This window comes from Pseudophryne corroboree (genome assembly GCF_028390025.1).
Source record: "Pseudophryne corroboree isolate aPseCor3 chromosome 3 unlocalized genomic scaffold, aPseCor3.hap2 SUPER_3_unloc_10, whole genome shotgun sequence".
NCBI classification, from domain to species: Eukaryota; Metazoa; Chordata; class Amphibia; order Anura; family Myobatrachidae; genus Pseudophryne; species Pseudophryne corroboree.
Genome location: NW_026967494.1, coordinates 1,473,252 through 1,494,737, shown reverse-complemented (window position 1 = coordinate 1,494,737; position 21,486 = coordinate 1,473,252). Strand labels below are relative to the sequence as shown.

General features: G+C 48.2%; 2 protein-coding genes across 2 annotated transcripts in view; one reads left to right on the top strand and one right to left on the bottom strand.

Moving 5' to 3' along the window:
• LOC134983212 (zinc finger protein 585A-like) overlaps positions 1–21,486 on the top strand; it is a 176,104-nt gene that overhangs the window by 103,336 nt on the left and 51,282 nt on the right. The gene's annotated exons all lie outside the window — the stretch shown is intronic.
• LOC134983195 (gastrula zinc finger protein XlCGF17.1-like) lies at positions 5,610–6,685 on the bottom strand (the record flags this gene model as incomplete). The annotated part of the gene is made up of 1 exon (XM_063948931.1): positions 5,610–6,685. A coding segment is annotated over exon 1 (1,038 nt), but the record flags the coding sequence as incomplete, so codon positions are not given.

Genomic DNA, 21,486 nt, shown 5'->3' with positions numbered 1-21,486 from the left:
CCAAAGCTCCAAAACGGGCGGGAGAGTGCGGACGACTCTGCAGCACCGAATGAGCAAACATAAGGTCCTCAACAATCCGGGTATCAAATTTGTAAAGCATGGCAAAAACTTTTGACCCCGACCAAGAATCCGCTCGGCAAAGTTGAACCGCCGAGACTCCTCGGGCATTCGCCCAAGAAAATCCCGTCTTCCCAAAAGAAGGAACCTTCACCGACTTCGGTGACGGCAAAGCAGCCGTAGAACAAACATGCCAGACCGCATCACAGATTCAGCATGTAACAAACTGCATAACGCAGTCTCCCAAAGTAAGCTGGGAACATACCACATAAACAGGGTCTCTGTTACTCCAAACTAAGCCAAATAGATGACTTGCATACTCAAAACCCTGGCTAGAGCAAGGGGGTTTGAACTAGCTAATGCCTAAGTAACCCCCTGCATCAACAAAAGCCTGATTTCTGCGAAACCCCTCTTGGTAGAAATATCAACCGAGTACTCAATTCCTCTCTATCCACCTGAAAGATCAAACAAGGCTCTTGTGGGACAAGACCACCACTTCCGACACCCACCTTGCGGACGTCGAAGTAAAAAACCTGACCACTTTCCAAACGAGAATTTCCGCAAAGAAACTTAATATAGTCTTGCCTTCACATCGGCTTGTAACGTATGGATAAGCAGGACCTAGCTGAAAGTCCTCCATAGGAGCCTTCCTGGATACACACCGAGACACATAATTACTCCAACAACGGTTGTAACGCTGTGCCGTGAGTTCTTTCCAAGCCGGAAGAATTGAAGAAACGACTTCACTGGGAACACCCATTCAGCTTAGGATACGACCTTCAACCGCCCCACCATTAGACGCAGCCGCGGTAAGTCCTGATACACGCCATGATCCTGTTGTAACATTACGTCACGTAAAGGAAGAGGGCAGTAATTTTCTAGGAGTAAACCATGAAAACTGGATAGCCAACCCTCTCTGGTTAGACCGGAGTTCAGAGGATCATCGATCATCTTACGCTTACCACTGCCAGAAAAGTGAAAGCGGAGAGGCCACCTCGACCGACTAAAAACAGTGTCACAAGGATGTCCGCTGCTATATCCTGAGTGTCTCTTAACCTGGAACCCTCTCCTCGAGGTCTCACGTTGAGGCGAAACGCCAACATGTCCAATTGCGACACTCCACAAAGACTTGGCACGTCTGGGAAAGCTTCTCAATAATGACAGTATTTTTCCCGGCTGAATATCATGTCGCAAAGGAAATCTATGTCTCCGTCGTTTACCTCCGGAATGAAGACTGCTAACATAGCGTTTACCAGACTTCCCCCTCAACTGCAAACAGCGCACCTTCTGCCATTTTCGTGTTTTTTTTTTTTGTTCCGCCCTAGCGGCTTACTTACGCCATTTCTGACAAGGCTTCTGGCAGAATTAACACGGCAGAGCATGAAGAACACGTTCGTCTAAAATAGCTCTTAATTCCAAAACTTACAGCAGACAAGTTTCCCAACCTGACCTCATCCTCTGGAAATACGTCCCTTGCAAAGGACTGCTCCCCAGCTTTGGAGATCTATATGCACGGACACCAAGATCTAAACCTTTATCCCTCTAGAAGGAAAAAATCGAGCAGACACCACAGGAGCGATGTCCTGGCCGTTTTGATTATATTCCGGTGGATGCGCAGGTGAGACCCGGACCACATTTCCAACTGGTCCCATGAAAATCACTCTGGTATTAGACCTGCTCTCCGAAAAAAAACCTCTCATGCCGCATCCATCTGTCTTCTTAATGGAACCTATTGATGAGGTGTCACCTCAAAGTCGATCCAACTCTGGACCCTCAGACCTCTTTCCACAGGAAAACACCAAACCTTAACCGGTCAGTATCCACTCTGAAAACCACTTCTGACATCTGCGTCGTTGGGAACAACAGGCCCATTTCTGCGCCGAAGAACCGTCAAATAAACAAGGATATGCACCTTTTTACAGGGACAACCAGACAATGTCCTGAACGTGACTCACCTCTGTAAGGCGTTGCGTGTTACCTCCCCTTCCATAGGGGAGAGGCAAGATCTATTAGAAATAACAGTAAGGGGAAACAACCGTAACTCAGAACGTTCCCCTTTGGCTTCTATAAATAACTCACATGTCGTAGTCTATTCCTAGACTAACTGAAAATTAGTGGACAAGTGGTCACCGAAGTGGGGACCAGCCAGATAGACTCAGCGACAAGTGGTGTATATAGTGGAAACAGAAACTACATCCACTTCTGCGAACCTAACCAGGTTGCAGAACACTTACCTTTTCACCTTCCACTGTCTACACAGAAAAGGAAAAAGAACGGTCTCGAACCGGTTAAACGACTGCATCCCACAAAAGAATGCGTCATCCACCGTTGTGAAAGAAGTTAACTCACGAATTTAGCCTTATCAGCGGATACCGCCGAGATTAACTGAAGAGAGGCCACACCAAACAGCTGTATACCTCCCACCAGCATCTCCCGGAGACCTCCTCCGCATTTTTCCGGTCACACCACCTGCTGTCACTTGGCAGCCTGCTGTAATGTTATAAGGAAAAATAAACATAGGCAAGCCCTACCCACTCTGGGCAGGATAATTCTATCGGAAGCTTACCCGACTACCACACTCCCTCAAGTGCATACATTGCAAATAAGGTCAAAGTATAGAAATAAAATTTCACTTAGCTGCCTGTGTATGATCCTTTGCGACCGGGCTCTGCGTCGTCCAGGAGTTGACTGTCATAGATTTCTCTCCGCGTTGTGAAGAGATTAATATTCGGACTCCTTGAGAGCATCGAAACCAACTCGTCCCGGCCAATCTAGAGCTTAATCAACCGACAGTTATCCCCACAGGCGCCTTTGACAAAGCCCTCACACCTGTCGACACATGTCGACTAACCAATAGTGGGTAAATAAAACAGGGAAACAGTGTATTTATGTATTACAATAAGGATTCTGAGTCCATTATCAATCCTAATGCTGTATGACACCCATACAGCATTAAAACACTCTGTGTCCCCCTTCCTTCTTAGTATACAGCAAGTACCGGTGGGGAACTTTGGAAAATGGCGCTGACCCCTCTGTGAGGTCTAAGCTCCGCCCCTTCCCGGTGCGCTTAAGCCCGCTCGACAAAAATAAATATATATATATATATATAAATATAAATAAAACCCTATATTGAGCCGGGGGAACCTATACACAGGGAGATTACACCTCTGGGAGGGCAACAGAGTCCAAACATTGCGTTCCCCACTGTTTGTTCTTGGCGGGGACAGCAGGGAAAAATGGCGCTGACTCAGTGTGTGAGGCTAAGCTCCGCCCCTCTCGGCCGAGTACTAAATATAGGGTAACGACACATATATATATATATATACACACACACACACACACACACACACACATACATATACACACACATACATATATATACACACACACACACACACACATATACATACACACACACACACACATATATATATATATACACACACACATACATACACACACACACATACATATATACACACACACACACACACACTCAGCACCATGCTGCTCAGGACCCCCCCTGCGCGCCCTGCACCTCAGACAACGTTCGGGAAGCGGGAGTTCCGGCGCATCGCGCACCCGCCACTCTCATGGTGGGTCCCCGTGTGCGGCGCCCGGGAGCTCTAACTATCTATGCTGCCCCGGGCGCCACCACCTCCCGGCGCCCTGTACCCATGGTGGCTGACGGGGACCACGGCCTAACGCGCCTGCGGGGGTCTGTATACGGAGCCCCCGGCAGTGCGAGGAAGAATTTTCAAACTGACTCGCTGCTCAGGGCGCTCCCCCCCGCGTGCCCTACACCCGTATAAGCGGTGTCGGGGAAATAATTCAAGTATACTGGCGGGGGATGAACCACGGTGCCTCGGCACCTAAATGCTTTTTTTTTTTTGCCAATTGTTCACATTAATCAGACCAGTAACATGCGCCCAGGGCGCTCCCCTCCCCAGCGCCCTGCACCCTGTGAGTGCCGTTGGTGTGTGGGAGCATGAAGAGCAGCACTACCACTGTACTTCCATTACTGAAGTCTTCTGCCGTCTGAAGTCTTCTTTTCTTCCAATACTCACCCGACTTCTTTCTTCTGGCCTCTGTGAGGGGATTGACGGCGTGGCTCCGGGAACAAGCAGCTAGGCGCACCAAGTGATCGAACCCTCTGGAGCTAATGGTGTCCAGTAGCCGAGAAGCAGAGCCTTGAAACTCACAGAAGTAGGTCCTGCTTCTCTCCCCTCAGTCCCACGCTGCAGGGAGCCTGTAGCCAGCAGGTCTCCCTGAAAATAAAAAACCTAACAAAGTCTTTCAGAGAAACTCAGTAGAGCTCCCCTAGTGTGTGACCCAACACTCCTGGGCACAAAGTCTAACTGAGGTCTGGAGGAGGGGCATAGAGGGAGGAGCCAGTTCACACCCAGTTTAAGTCTTTACAGTGTGTCCAAGCTCCTGCGGATGCGTCTATACCCCATGGTCCTTTTGGAATCCCCAGCATCCTCTAGGACGTATGAGAAATAGAGGTACATTAATGAAAAGCGTGAGTAACAGTCATCAGTCTGCTTGTGAAGGACTCTAGAGTGGAGGCCTCTTGGACTGTGCAAGGCAGTGAGTTCCATGGTCAGGGCTACAAAGCTAAATGTTCAACCCTTAAATGAATGACAGGAGATTCTTGGTACTGCTGGTAACAGTCCATCTGTAGAAGCAAGCAAGCAGGGCAGTAAGGAGGCAGGAGCTGCTTCTAGTACCTTGGACCATGTAATGTTGGGCTGGGAAGGTCAGTTAGCCAATAATTAAATAGATTTGTCATCTTACAGGCAGCCGGTGGAGGGAGTAGAGAATGGGTGTTATGCGGCAGGAACGGGTTAGGTAACAGCTTGGCTGCTGCATTCTGTACTAGCTGCAAGCTCTGTAATTCTTTTGCTGGGTGACCCAGGTAGATGGCATTGCAGTAGTCTATGAACTTCTGAGGGAATCAAGAGCTTGATTCTGGCTATGGTCCACAGATGGAAGAATGAGGATTTGTATGTGGCAAATACCTGATGTCAGTGTCAGCCACATACCAGGACAACACACAGATTCAGCACATGTTCAGTATTTTCAATTCTGAACACCAAAGCGTAAATCCAGATGGTTGGTAAAGCTGTAGTCTTGTCCTTTGTTGGTGAGCTTCTATTATGTTTCACAAAGACTGAGTCACAGCCAACTGGCATCATCCACCCCTGGCGCTCAGCTAGACAACCATTTAGGATTGGTATTAGGTTCTCAGTACATGGAGCAAAAAGCAGGTAATCAGCATAGCAGTGGTAGACCAGGCCATTATGTCTGATTATATCACCCAGTGGTAGCATGTATATTTTATAAAGCATAGGAGATAGGATTCACCCTTGAGGAACATTGCATGACAGTGATAATTATACTCCAGAAGATGTAAATGGTTCCGTACTTGGGTAATGTCTAATGTGTTCAACAAGAGCGGATTTATTTCTCTCACAGCATGAAAATGGCTTTTCACCTGTGTGACTTCTCTGATGTGTAACAAGATTTGATTTCTGTGCAAAACATTTCCCACACTCAGAACAGGAATACGGCTTCTCACCTGTGTGACTTCTCTGATGTGTGACAAGATCTGATTTCCGTACAAAACATTTCCCACACTCAGAACAGGAATACGGCTTCTCACCTGTGTGACTTCTCTGATGTCTAACAAGAGCTGATTTAAATGCGAAACATTTCCCACACTCAGAACAGGCAAACGGCATTTCACCTGTGTGACTTCTCTGATGTGGAACAAGATATGATTTAAATGCAAAACATTTCCCACACTCAGAACAGGAATATGGCTTCTCACCTGTGTGACTTCTCTGATGTGTGACAAGATCTGATTTCCATACAAAACATTTCCCACACTCAGAACAGGAATACGGCTTCTCACCTGTATGACTTATCTGATGTATAACAAGATATGATTTAAATGCGAAACATTTCCCACACTCAGAACAGGAAAACGGCATCTCACCTGTGTGACGTCTCTGATGTGTAACAAGAGCTGATTTCTGTGTAAAACATTTCCCACACTCAGAACATGAAAATGGCTTCTCACCTGTGTGACTACTCTGATGTGTAACAAGATGTGATTTCCATGAAAAACATTTCCCACACTCAGAACAGGAAAACGGCTTCTCACCTGTGTGATTTCTCTGATGTGTAGCAAGATTTGAGTTGCATGCAAAACATTTCCCACACTCAGAACAGGAAAACGGCTTCTCACCTGTGTGACTTCTCTGATGTATAACAAGATATGATTTCTTTGTAAAACATTTCCCACACTCAGAACATATCAGTGGCCTCTCACCTGCTTTAGCTGGATGATGGGTAATAAGCTTTGTGTTCTGTGTAAAACATTTGGTATCTATAGAACAGGGAAACTCTGTATCTACTCTCAGAGCTGTAACAGATGCACCAATATCAGAGTGATCAGGAGAACATTTCCCAGGATCAGAGGGATCAGCTGATAGAGCTGGATGTATAATTGGGGTAATGGGGTTATCTCCTGGAGAATCCTGTCTACTGTCATTATCTTTTATGTCACAATCCGGGGATAACATTAGATGTCCTTCTGAGATATTTCTGCTTGTGTGTCCATCTGCTGGAAATAAAATACATTATGGAAAATAAGATTTTACTCACTGGTAAATCTATTTCTCCTAGTCCGTAGTGGATGCTGGGAACTCCGTAAGGACCATGGGGAATAGCGGCTCCGCAGGAGACTGGGCACAACTAAAAGAAAGCTTTAGAACTAACTGGTGTGCACTGGCTCCTCCCCATATGACCCTCCTCCAGACCTCAGTTAGGATACTGTGCCCGGAAGAGCTGACACAATAAGGAAGGATTTTTGAATCCCGGGTAAGACTCATACCAGCCACACCAATCACACCGTATAACTCGTGATTTTAAACCCAGTTAACAGTATGATAACAATGGAGCCTCTGAACAGATTGCTCTCAACAATAACCCGTTTTAGTTAACAGTAACTATGTACAAGTAATGCAGACAATCCGCACTTGGGATGGGCGCCCAGCATCCACTACGGACTATGAGAAATAGATTTACCGGTGAGTAAAATCTTATTTTCTCTAACATCCTAGTGGATGCTGGGAACTCCGTAAGGACCATGGGGATTATACCAAAGCTCCCAAACGGGGGGGAGAGTGCGGGTGACTCTGCAGCACCGAATGAGCGAACTCCAGGTCCTCCTCAGCCAGGGTGTCAAACTTGTAAAACTTTGCAAAAGTATTTGACCCTGACCAAGTCGCGGCTCGGCAAAGTTGTAAAGCCGAGACCCCTCGGGCGGCCGCCCAAGATGAGCCCACCTTCCTCGTGGAATGGGCTTTCACTGATTTAGGATGCGGCAGTCCTGCCGCAGAATGTGCAAGCTGAATTGTGCTACAAATCCAGCGAGCAATGGTCTGCTTTGAAGCAGGAGCACCCAGCTTGTTGGGTGCATACAGGATAAACAGCGAGTCAGTTTTCCTGACTCCAGCCGTCCTGGAAACATAAATTCTCAGGGCCCTGACCACGTCCAGTAACTTGGCATCCTCCAAGTCCCTAGTAGCCACAGGCACCACAATAGGTTGGTTCAAGTGAAAAGCTGATACCACCTTCAGGAGAAAATGAGGACGAGTCCTCAACTCTGCCCTATCCGTATGGAAAATCAGATAAGGGCTTTTACAAGATAAAGCCGCCAATTCTGACACACGCCTGGCCGAAGCCAGGGCCAACAGCATGACCATTTTCCACATGAGATATTTCAAATCCACGGTTTTAAGTGGCTCGAACCAATGTGATTTCAAGAACCCCAAAACCACATTGAGATCCCAAGGTGCCACTGGAGGCACAAAAGGGGGCTGAATATGCAGCACGCACTTCACAAATGTCTGAACTTCAGGCAGTGAAGCCAATTCTTTTTGGAAGAAAATTGACAGACGAAATCTGTACCTTAATGGATCCTAATTTTAGGCCCATATTCACCCCTGCTTGCAGGAAATGCAGAAAACGACCCAGTTGAAACTCCTCCGTTGGGTCCTTTTTGGCCTCACACCAAGCAACATATTTTCGCCAAATGCGGTGATAATGTTTTGCCGTGACATCCTTCCTGGCTTTGATCAGGGTAGGGATGACTTCCTCCGGAATACCCTTTTCCTTCAGGATCCGGTGTTCAACCGCCATGCCGTCAAACGCAGCCGCGGTAAGTCTTGGAATAGACAGGGCCCCTGCTGGAGCAGGTCCCATCTTAGCGGTAGAGGCCATGGGTCCTCTGTGAGCATCTCTTGAAGTTCCAGGTACCAAGCTCTTCTTGGACAATCTGGAACCACGAGCATCGTTCTTACTCCGCTCCTTCGCACAATTCTCAGTACCTTTGGAATGAGAGGCAGAGGAGGGAACACATAAACCGACTGGTACACCCACGGTGTCACTAGAGCGTCCACAGCTATCGCCTGAGGGTCCCTTGACCTGGCGCAATACCTTTCTAGTTTTTTGTTGAGGCGGGACGCCATCATGTCCACCTTTGGTCGTTCCCAACGGTTTACAATCATTTGGAAAACTTCCGGATGAAGTCCCCATTCTCCCGGGTGGAGGTTGTGTCTGCTGAGGAAGTCTGCTTCCCAGTTGTCTACTCCCGGGATGAACACTGCTGTCAGTGCTGACACATGATTTTCCGCCCATCGGAGAATCTTTGTCGCTTCTGCCATCGCGCTCCTGCTTCTCGTGCCGCCCTGTCTGTTTACATGGGCGACCACTGTGATGTTGTCTGATTGTATCAGTACCGGCTGGTTTTGAAGCAGAGGTCTTGCCTGGCTTAGGGAGTTGTAGATGGCCCTTAGTTCCAGGATATTTATGTGAAGTGAAATTTCCTGGTTTGACCACAGTCCCTGGAAATTTCGTCCCTGTGTGACTGCCCCCCAGCCTCGAAGGCTGGCATCCGTAGTTACCAGGACCCAGTCCTGTATCCCGAATCTGTGGCCCTCTAGAAGATGAGCACTCTGCAGCCACCACAGTAGCGACACCCTGGTCCTTGGCGACAGGGTTATCCGCCGATGCATCTGAAGATGCGATCCGGACCACTTGTCCAACAGGTCCCACTGTAAGGTTCTTGCGTGGAATCTGCCGAATGGAATTGCTTCGTACGAAGCTACCATCTTTCCCAGGACTTTCGTGCATTGATGCGCTGACACCTGTCCTGGCTTTAGAAGGTTTCTTACTAGAGATGACAACCCCTTTTTTTTTTTTCCTCTGGAAGAAACACTTTTTTCTGATCTGTATCCAGAATCATCCCCAGGAACAGAAGACGTGTCGTGGGGACCAGCTGTGACTTTGGGATGTTGAGAATCCAACCATGCTGTTGTAGCACTTCCTGAGAAAGTGCTACCCCCACCAGCAACTGCTCCCTGGACCTCGCCTTTATCAGGAGATCGTCCAAGTACGGGATAATTGAAACCCCTTTCTTTTGAAGGAGAATCATAATTTCGGCCATTACCTTGGTAAAGACCCTCGGTGCCGGGATAACCCAAACGGCAGCGTCTGGAACTGGTAATGACAGTCCTGTACCACAAACCTGAGGTACTCCTGGTGAGGAGGGTAAATGGGGACATGCAGGTAAGCATCCTTGATGTCCAGAGATACCATGTAATCCCCCTCCTCCAGGCTGGAGATAACCGCTCTGAGCGATTCCATCTTGAACTTGAACTTTTTGATATACTTGTTCAAGGATTTTAAATTTAAAATGGGTCTCACCGAACCGTCCGGTTCCGGTACCACAAACATTGTGGAATAATACCCCTTTCCTTGTTGAAGGAGAGGTACCCTGTTTATCACTTGCTGGGAATACAGCTTGTGAATTGCCTGTAACACCGCCTCTCTGTCAGAGAGTGTTGTTGGTAAGGCAGATTTTAGGAAAACGGCGTGGGGGAGGCGTCTCGAATTCCAGAATGTACCCCTGAGATACTACCTGAAGGATCCAGGGATCCACCTGTGAGCGAGCCCACTGTGTGCTGAAATTCCTGAGACGTGCCCCCACCGTACCTAGATCCGCCTGTGAAGCCCCATCGTCATGCTGTGGACTTGGCGGAAGCGGGGGAGGACTCCTGGTCCTGGGAACTGGCTGTATGCTGCAGCTTTTTTCCCTTACCTCTGCCTTTTGGCAAAAAAGAGGCGCCTCTTGCCCTTATGGGGCCGAAAGGACTGTGCTTGATAATACGGTGCTTTCTTTTGCTGCGAGGTAACCTGGGGCAGAAAAGTTGATTTTCCAGCTGTTGCCGTGGAAACGAGGTCTGACAGACCTTCCCCAAACAGCTCCACCCCTTTATAAGGCAAAATCTCCATGTGCCTTTTTGAATCGGCATCCCCTGACCACTGCCGAGTCCATAATCCAGTCTAGCGGAAATGGACATTGCACTTACTTTTGATGCCAGTCGGCAAATATCCCTCTGTGCATCACGCATGTATAAGAGAGCATCTTTTATATGCTCTAAAGTCAGTAAAATATTGTCCCTATCCAGGGTCTCAATATTCTCTGTCAGGGAATCCGACCACGCAACCGCAGCACTACACATCCATGCTGAGGCTATAGCTGGTCGTAGTATAACACCAGTGTGTGTGTATATAGACTTTAGGATAGTCTCCTGCTTTCTGTCAGCAGGCTCTTTAAGGGCGGCCGTATCCGGAGACGGTAGTGCCACCTTCTTTGACAAACGTGTGAGCGCTTTATCAACCCTAGGGGGTGTTTCCCAACGTGACCTATCCTCTGGCGGGAAAGGGTACGCTGCCAATAGCCGTTTAGAAATTACTAATTTCTTATCGGGGGAAGTCCATGCTTCTTCACAAACTTCATTTAATTCCTCAGATGCAGGAAAAACTACTGGTAGTTTTTTCTCACCAAACATAATACCCTTTTTTGTGGTACCTGGGGTATTATCAGTAATGTGTAATACATTTTTCATTGCCTCAATCATGTAACGTGTGGCCCTATTGGAAGTTACAGTCGTCTCCTCATCGTCGACACTGGAGTCGGTATCCGTGTCAACGTCTGTGTCTGCCATCTGAGGTAACTGGCGTTTTACAGCCCCTGATGGCCTTTGAGACGCCTGGACAGGCACAAGCTGAGTTGCCGGCTGTCCCATGTCGTCAAGCCTTTTATGTAAGGAGTTGACACTTTCCCGTAATTCCTTCCATAAGTCCATCCACACAGGTGTCGACCCCGCAGGGGGTGACATCACATTTACCGGCATTTGCTCCACCTCCACATAATTTTCCTCCTCATACATGTCGACACAGCCATACCGACACACAGCACACACACAGGGAATGCTCTAAAAGAGGACAGGACCCCACAAAGCCCTTTGGAGAGACAGAGGGAGAGTATGCCAGCACACACCAGAGCACTATATACACTGGGGTGACACCTATACAGAGTGTTTTCCCCTATAGCTGCATAGAATAACTATAATGCGCCTAAAATATGTGCCCCCCTCTCTTTTTTACCCTTTTCTGTAGTGCAGGACTGCAGGGGAGAGCCAGGGAGCCTTCCTTCCAGCGGAACTGTGAGGGAAAATGGTGCCGGTATGCTGAGGGAGATAGCTCCGCCCCTTTTTCGGCGGACTTTAGGAAATCTGGCAGGGGTTAATTTACACCTATATAGCCCCTGGGGCTATATATGGTGTATATTTGCCAGCCAAGGTGTTATTTATTGCTGCTCAGGGCGCCCCCCCCCCCCAGCGCCCTGCACCCATCAGTGACCGGAGTGTGAGGTGTGCATGAGGAGCAATGGCGCACAGCTGCAGTGCTGTGCGCTACCTTGGAGAAGACAGAAGTCTTCAGCCGCCGATTTTCCGGACCTTCTTGCTTCTGGCTCTGTAAGGGGGACGGCGGCGCGGCTCCGGGAACGGACATCGAGGTCGGGTCCTGCGTTCAATCCCTCTGGAGCTAATGGTGTCCAGTAGCCTAAGAAGCCCAAGCTGGCTGCAAGCAGGCAGGTTCGCTTCTTCTCCCCTTAGTCCCTCGTAGCAGTGAGCCTGTTGCCAGCAGGTCTCACTGAAAATAAAAAACCTAAACTATAATTTCTTTTCTAGGAGGCTCAGGAGAGCCCCTAGTGTGCATCCAGCTCGGCCGGGCACAAAGATCTAACTGAGGTCTGGAGGAGGGTCATAGGGGGAGGAGCCAGTGCACACCAGTTAGTTCTAAAGCTTTCTTTTAGTTGTGCCCAGTCTCCTGCGGAGCCCGCTATTCCCCATGGTCCTTACGGAGTTCCCAGCATCCACTAGGACGTCAGAGAAATATAAAATAAGTAGACAAGACCCAGGGTGTTACAGGATACAATATATAATTCTATAACTGACATGTTTTACCTGTAATCATTTTTATGTGTATTAAAAAAAAAAAAAGATAGGATGCTTAGACTGGAGCTTGATCAACACTGAACGCTCATCTGGGATTACTAGAGGTGACATGGACGCTCATGTGGGATTACTAGAGGTGACATGGACGCTCATGTGGGATTACTAGAGGTGACATGGATGCTCATGGGGGATTACTAGAGGTGACATGGACGCTCATGGGGAATTACTAGAGGTGACACGGACGCTCATGTGGGATTACTAGAGGTGACATGGACGCTCATGTGGGATTACTAGAGGCGACATGGATGCTCATGGGGGATTACTAGAGGTGACATGGACGCTCATGGGGAATTACTAGAGGTGACACGGACGCTCATGTGGGATTACTAGAGGTGACACGGACGCTCATGTGGGATTACTAGAGGCGACATGGATGCTCATGGGGGATTACTAGAGGTGACATGGACGCTCATGGGGGATTACTAGAGGTGACATGGACGCTCATGGGGGATTACTGGAGGTGACACTGATGCTCGTGGGATTACTAGAGGTGACATGGATGCTCATGTGGGATTACTAGAGGTGACATGGCCGCTCATGTGGGATTACTGGAGGAGACATGGCCGCTCATGTGGGATTACTAGAGGTGACATGGATGCTCATGTGGGATTACTAGAGGTGACATGGATGCTCATGTGGGATTACTGGAGGAGACATGGACGCTCGTGTGGGATTACTGGAGGTGACATGGACGCTCATGTGGGATTACTAGACATGGTTGTAATAATAAAACACCAAAGAAGAGAAAATGCTGTCCTGCTTGCGCACTTAGAAATAATAGGATTTTAATACCTGCCGGTAAATCCTTTTCTCTGAGTCCGTAGAGGATGCTGGGGTCATCAATAGAACCATGGGGTATAGACAGGATCCGCAGGAGAAATGGGCACTTTAAGACTTTAATAAGGGCGTGAACTGGCTCCTCCCTCTATGCCCCTCCTCCAGACCTCAGTTATAGGAACTGTGCCGAGGGAGACGGACATTAGGTTGGTTTATATGAAAAGAAGAAACCACCTTCTGCAGAAACTGTTGACGAGTTCTCAACTCTGCTCTATCTTCATGGAAGATCAAATAAGGGCTCTTGTGAGACTAGGCCGCCAATTCGGACACCCGCCGTGCAGATGCCAAGGCCAATAAAATGACCACTTTCCAAGTGAGGAATTTCAAATCCACCTTTTGAAAAAGGTTCAAACAGTGAGATTGAAGGAACTGTAACATCACGTTAAGGTCCCAAGGTGCCACAGGAGGCACAAAAGGTGGTTGGATGTGTAACACCCCCTTTACAAACGTTTGCACCTCAGGAAGTGAGGCCAATTGTTTCTGAAAGAAAACTGACAATGCAGAAATTTGTACTTTAATGGATCCTAATGTAAGGCCCGCATCCACTCCAGCTTGTAAAAAGTGGAGAAAACGTCCAAGTAAAAATTTTTTCGCATAAGCCTTCTTGGACTCGCACCAGGAAATATATTTCCTCCAAATGTGGTGATCGTGTTTTGCCGTAACATCCTTTCTATCCTGAATAAGAGTGGGAATGACTTCACTGGGAATACCCTTCTGGGCTAGAATCTGGCGTTCATCCGCCATGCCGTCAAACGTAGCCGCAGTAAATCTTGATACTGACACGGCCCCTGCTGTAACAGGTCCTCTCGTAGAGGAAGCAGCCAGGGATTTCCTATGCGTAAATCCTGAAGATCGGGATACCAAGCCCTCCTTGGCCAATCTGGAACAATGAGGATCGTTGGAACCTTTCTTCTTCTTATAATTTTTAACACTCTCGGAATGAGAGGAAGTGGAGGGAACACATACCGACTGAAACACCCACGGTGTCACCAGAGCGCTCACCGCTATGGTTTGAGGGTACCTTGACCTGGCGCAATCATTTTGGAGTTTCTTGTTGAGACGAGACGCCATCATGTCTACTTGGGGAGTACCCCAGCGACTTGTCACTTCTGTGAAGACTCCTGGATGGAGATCGTGTCTACTGAGGAAGTCTGCTTCCCAGTTGTCCACTCCTGGAATGAAGATAACTGACAGAGCGCTTAGATGTTTCTCCACCCAGCGGAGAATCCTTGTGGCTTCTGTCATTGCTGCTCTGCTTTTTGTTCCGCCCTGGCTGTTGATGTAAACTACTGCTGTTACATTCTCCGACTGGATGAGGAAGGGTCGACTTTGAAAAAGGCGTTCAGTTTGTAGAAGGCCGTTGTAAATGGCCCTTAATTCCAGAACGTTTATGTGGAGACAAGTCTCCTGACTTGACCATCTTCCTTGCACCCCAACCCCAGGGACTTGCATCCGTGGTCACTAGAATCCAATCCTGAATACCGAACCTGCGTCCCTCGAGGAGGTGAGAACTGTGCAGCCACCATAGCAGTGATATTCTTGTCTTTGAGGACAGGACTATCGTCCGTTGCATGTGTAGGTGGGAACCGGACCACTTGTCCAACAGGTCCCACTGGAATACTCTGGCATGGAATCTGCCAAACTGAATGGCCTCGTAGGCCGCCACCATCTTTTCCAGCAAGCGAGTGCATTGATGGATCGACACTCTGGTTGATTTTAAGATTTGTTCCAGAGCTTTTTCTTCCGGAAGAAAAACTCTCTGTAGTTCTGTGTCCAGATTCATCCCCAGAGACGACAGGTGAGTCGTAGGGATCAACTGAGATTTCAGCAGGTTGAGGAGCCAGCCATGTTGTTGCAACACCTTCAGGGACAGTGCAATGTTCTGTAACAACTTGTCCCTGCATCTGGCTTTCATCAGGAGATCGTCCAAGTATGGGATAATCATGACACCTTGCATGCGAAGAAGAATCATCATCTCCGCCATCACTTGGGTAAAAATCCTCTGAGCCGTGGACAGCCCAAATGGCAACGTCTGAAATTGGTAATGACAATCCTGAACCACAAAGCGCAGGAAGGCCTGATGAGGAGGATAAATGGGAACATGTAGGTAGGCATCCTTTATGTCTAAGGAGACCATAAAGTCCCCTTCCTCCAGACTGGAGATCACTGCTCTGAGAGACTCCATCTTGAATTTCTGCAGAAAGTAATTTAGGTTAAGGTTGAGGATCGGTCTGACCGAGCCGTCCGGCTTCGGAACCACAAATAAACTGGAATAAAAGCCTTGTCCCTGTTGCGCAGGGGGAACCGTGATAATGACCTGGTTCTGACACAATTTTTGTATTGCGTCGCACACTACCTCTCTGCCAGTCAGAGAAGCTGGCAAGGCTGATTTTAATAATCGGCGAGGGGGAACGTCTTAAAATTTTAGTTTGTACCCTTGTGACACAATTTTTAAAATCCAAGGTTCCAGGCCCGAGCAAACCCAGACCTGGCTAAAGAGCTTGAGACGTGCCCCAACCGGCGAGGACTCCCGCAGGGAAACCCCAGCGTCATGCGGTGGACTTGGCAGAAGCCGGGGAGGACTTCTGTTCTTGGGAGGCAGAGAAGCCTGGGTTTCTTTTACCTCTTTCCCTGCCTCTAGCAGCAAGGAAGGCAGAGCCTCTTCCTCTTCGGTATCTATTGGGCCGAAAGGACTGCATTTGATGATGCGTTTTCTTATGTTTTGGGGGAACATAAGGTAAAAATTACGATTTTCCAGCAGTAGCTGTAGAGACTAGGTCTGTAACCGGTAGGTATTAAAATCCTATTTTTTCATACGTCCTAAAGGATGCTGGGGATGCTTCAAAACCATGGGGTTTATACCAATGCTCTAGAACGGGCGGGAGAGTGCAGATGACTCTGCAGCACCGACTGATCAAACATGAGGTCCTCCTCAGCCAGGGTATCAAACTTGTAAAACTTCACAAAGGTGTTTGAACCCGATCAAGTAGCAGCTCGCCAAAGTTGTAATGCCGAAACCCCTCGGGCAGCCGCCCAGAATGAGTCCACCTTTCTGGTAGAATGAGCTTTCACCGATTTCGGTAACGGTAACCCTGCCGTAGAATGAGCCTGCTGAATCGTATTACAGATCCAGCGTGCAATAGTCTGCTTGGAAGCAGGAGCCCCAATCTTGTTGTGAGCACACAGGACAAACAGAGCCTCTGTTTTCCTAATCTGCACCGTTCTGGCGACATAGATTTTCAAAGCTCTGACCACATTGAGACTTCGATTCCGCCAAGGCATCAGTAGCCACTGGCACCACAATAGGCTGGTTTACGTGAAATGAGGAAACCACTTTTGGTAGAAATTGCTGATGAGTTCTCAACTCCGCTCTATCAGCATGGAAGATTAAATAGGGGCTTTTGTGAGACAAAGCCGCCAATTCAGAAACTCACCTTTATGACGCCAAGGCCAACAACATGACTACTTTCCAAGTAAGGAATTTTAACTCAACCTTACGTAAAGGTTCAAACCAAGGAGATTGCAGGAACTGCAACACCACATTAAGATCCCACGGTGCCACTGGGGGCCCAAATGGAGGTTGTATGTGCAGCACACCCGACGAAGGTCTGAACTTCCGGAAGGTAGGGCAATTCTTTCTGAAAGAAAATTGATAAGGCTGAAATTTGTTCCGCCCTGGCGGTTTACGTACGCCACTGCTGTTATGTTGTCTGATTGAATCAAGACGGGCAGACCGCGAAGATATTCCGCTTGCAGAATGCCGTTGTAAATGGCCCTTAATTCCAGAATGTTTATGTGCAGACAAGCTTCCTGGCTTGACCATTTTCCCTGAAAGTTTCACCCCTGTGTGAATGCTCCCCAGCCTCGGAGACTTGCATCCGTGGTCACCAGGATCCAATCCTGAATCCCGAACCTGCGTCCCTCCAGAAGGTGAGAACTGTGCAGCCACCACAGAAAGAAGATCCTGGTCCTGGAAGATAGGAGTATTTTCCGGTGCATGTCCAGGTGAGACCCGGACCACTTGTCCAACAGGTCCCACTGAAACACCCCTGGCATGGAACCTGCCATACAGAATGGCTTCGTAGGCCACCACCATCTTGCCCAGCAATCGAGTGCATTGAAGAACTGACACTTTTGCCGGTTTCAGAATCTGTTTTACCATGTTCTGTATTTCCAGAGCCTTTTCCACTGGAAGAAAAACTCTCCGTAATTCTGTATCCAGAATCATACCCAAGAACGACAGGCGTGTCGTCGGATCCCACTGCCATCTTCTGCCGTCACTGAAGTCTTCTGATCTTCCTTTACTCATCCGGCTTCTTTCTTCTGGCTCTGTGAGGGGGGTGACGGCGCGGCTCCGGGAACAAGCAGCTAGGCGCACCAAGTGATCTGAACCTCTGGAGCTAATGGTGTCCAGTAGCCTAAGAAGCAGAGCCCTTAAACGCACAGAAGTAGGTCCTGCTTCTCCCCCCTCACTCCCACGATGCAGAGAGCCTGTAGCCAGCAGGTCTCCCTGAAAATTATAAATCTAAATAAAGTATTTTTTCTGAGAAACTGTGGAGAGCTCCTAAGTGTATCCAGTATCGCTGGGCACAGAATCTAACTGGAGTCTGGAGGAGGGGCATAGAGGGAGGAGCCAGTTCACACCCCTTTTAAAGTCTTAAAGTGCCCATGTCTCCTGCGGATCCCATCTTTACCCCATGGTTCTCAAAGCGTCCCCAGCATCCTCTACGACGTATGAGAAAACGCTCTACATGTGATATTTGTCATGGATAGCCTTGTGTTAGAAACACCCAACTGAGAACAGGGCTGATGACAGAGGAGGGTGTAGGATAAGAGATTGCTGTAGTGATTGAGCAATGAGAATATGTGACTTCTGTAATAAGTGTTTATTACTAACCTGTGCTGATATCTGTAGGGATCTCCTCCTCCTTACACTGCTGATCAACCCTCACATACGTCTCTTCTTCTCCCTCTATATCTTCTGCCTTTACATCAGTCACATACGTCTCTTCTTCTCCCTCTATATCTTCTGTCTTCATATCAGTCACATACGTCTCTTCTTCTCCCTCTATATCTTCTGTCTTTATATCAGTCACATACTTCTCTTCTTCTCCCTCTGTATCTTCTGCCTTTATATCGGTCACATACGTCTCTTCTTCTCCCTCTGTATCTTCTGCCTTTATATCAGTCACATCCGTCTCTTCTTCTCCCTCTATATCTTCTGCCTTTATATCATTCACATACGTCTCTTCTTCTCCCTCTGTATCTTCTGCCTTTATATCAGTCACATACGTCTCTTCTTCTCCCTCTATATCTTCAGCCTTTATATCAGTAACATATGTCTCTTCTTCTACCTCTGTACCTTCTATTTTAATATCAGACAGACATTCTACCTAAAAAAACAAAACACTATAATGACATTTGCATACAGTCAGATTAAACTGAGGTGAAACAGTATAAGAGTGTATAAGACACAGCTCCTCTACAGATCATATAGTGACAGTCACTTTAGTATATTGGGGAGACCCTAAATCCCACCTACCTGATCCTCCTGTGGGATCCTGTGATTCTCCTCTGTACAATCCTGGGAATACAGAGGACGGGGACATCTCTCTGGGGTATCTCTGTTACTGGGCCCATCTGTAGGAGACACACAGTGACTGAGTACAGTATATATAATAAGAATTTACTTACCGATAAATCTATTTCTCGTAGTCCGTAGTGGATGCTGGGACTCAGTCAGGACCATTGGGAATAGCGGCTCCGCAGGAGACTGGGTACAAAAGTAAAAGCTTTAGGACTACCCGGTGTGCACTGGCTCCTCCCCCTATGACCCTCCTCCAAGCCTCAGTTAGGATACTGTGCCCGGACGAGCGTACACAATAAGGAAGGATTTTTGAATCCGGGTAAGACTCATACCAGCCACACCAATCACACCATATAACTTGTGATCTAAACCCAGTTAACAGTATGATAACATGAGGAGCCTCCAGAACAGATGGCTCACTACAACAAAACCCGAATTTTTTGGCAACAATAACTATGTACAAGTATTGCAGACAATCCGCACTTGGGATGGGCGCCCAGCATCCACTACGGACTACGAGAAATAGAATTATCGGTAAGGAAATTCTTATTTTCTCTGACGTCCTTGTGGATGCTGGGACTCCGTCAGGACCATGGGGATTATACCAAAGCTCCCAAACGGGCGGGAGAGTGCGGATGACTCTGCAGCACCGAATGAGAGAACTCCAGGTCCTCCTTAGCCAGGGTATCAAATTTGTAGAATTTTACAAACGTGTTTTCCCCTGACCACGTAGCTGCTCGGCAAAGTTGTAAAGCCGAGACCCCTCAGGCAGCCGTCCAAGATGAGCCCACCTTCCTTGTGGAATGGGCATTGACAGATTTTGGCTGTGGCAGGCCTGCCACAGAATGTGCAAGCTGAATTGTACTACAAATCCAACGAGCAATAGTCTGCTTAGAAGCAGGAGCACCCAGCTTGTTGGGTGCATATAATATAAACAGCAAGTCAGATTTCCTGACTCCAGCCGTCCTGGAAACATATATTTTCAGGGCCCTGACTACATCCAGTAAATTGGAATCCTCCAAGTCCCCAGTAGCCGCAGGCTCCACAATAGGTTGGTTCAGGTGAAACGCTGAAACCACCTTAGGGAGAAATTGAGGGCGAGTCCTCAATTCCGCCCTATCAAAATGAAAAATCAGGTAAGGGCTTTTATAGGATAAAGCCGCCAATTCTGATACGCACCTGGCTGAAGCCAGGGCCAACAGCATTACCACTTTCCATGTGAGATATTTTAAATCCACTGTGGCAAGTGGTTCGAACCAATGTGATTTTAGGAATCCCAAAACCACTTTGAGATCCCAGGGTGCCACTGGAGGCACAAAGGGAGGCTGTATATGCACTACCCCCTTTACAAAAGTCTGGACTTCAGGAACTGAAGCCAATTCTTTCTGGAAGAAAATCGACAAGGCCGAAATTTGAACCTTAATGGATCCTAATTTTAGGCCCATGGACAGTCCTGTTTGCAGGAAATGCAGGAAACGACCTAGTTGAAATTCCTCTGTCGGGGCCTTCCTGGCCTCGCACCACGCAACATATTTCCTCCAAATACGGTGATAATGTTGTGCAGTTACATCCTTCCTGGCTTTGATCAGGGTAGGGATGACTTCATCTGGAATGCCTTTTTCCTTCAGGATCCGGCGTTCAACCGCCATGCCGTCAAACGCAGCCGCGGTAAGTCTTGGAACAGACAGGGTCCTTGCTGAAGCAGGTCCCTTCTTAGAGGTAGAGGCCATGGATCCTCCGTGAGCATCTCTTGAAGTTCCGGGTACCAAGACCTTCTTGGCCAATCCGGAGCCACGCGTATAGTTCTTACTCCTCTCCGTCTTATAATCCTCAGTACCTTTGGTATGAGAGGCAGAGGAGGGAACACATACACTGACTGGTACACCTAAGGTGTTACCAGAGCGTCCACCGCTATTGCCTGAGGGTCCCTTGACCTGGCGCAATACCTGTCTAGTTTTTTGTTGAGGCGGGACGCCATCATGTCCACCTTTGGTTTTTCCCAACGGTTTACAATTACTTGGAAGACTTCTGGATGAAGTCCCCACTCTCCCGGGTGGAGATCGTGTCTGCGGAGAAAATCTGCTTCCCAGTTGTCCACTCCGGGAATGAACACTGCTGACAGTGCTATCACATGATTTTCCGCCCAGCGAAGAATCCTTGCAGCTTCTGCCATCGCTCTCCTGCTTCTTGTGCCGCCCTGTCTGTTCACGTGGGCGACTGCCGCGATGTTGTCCGACTGCATCAACATCGGCTGACCCTGAAGCAGAGGCCTTGCTTGACTTAGGGCATTGTAAATGGCCCTTAGTTCCAGGATATTTATGTGAAATGACTTTTCCATGCTTGACCACAAGCCCTGGAAGTTTCTTCCCTGTGTGACTGCTCCCCAGCCTCTCAGGCTGGCATCCGTGGTCACCAGGACCCAGTCCTGAATGCCGAATCTGCGGCCCTCTAGAAGATGAGCACTCTGCAACCACCACAGGAGAGACACCCTTGTCCTCGGAGATAGGGTTATCCGCTGATGCATCTGAAGATGCGATCCGGACCATTTGTCCAGCAGATCCCACTGAA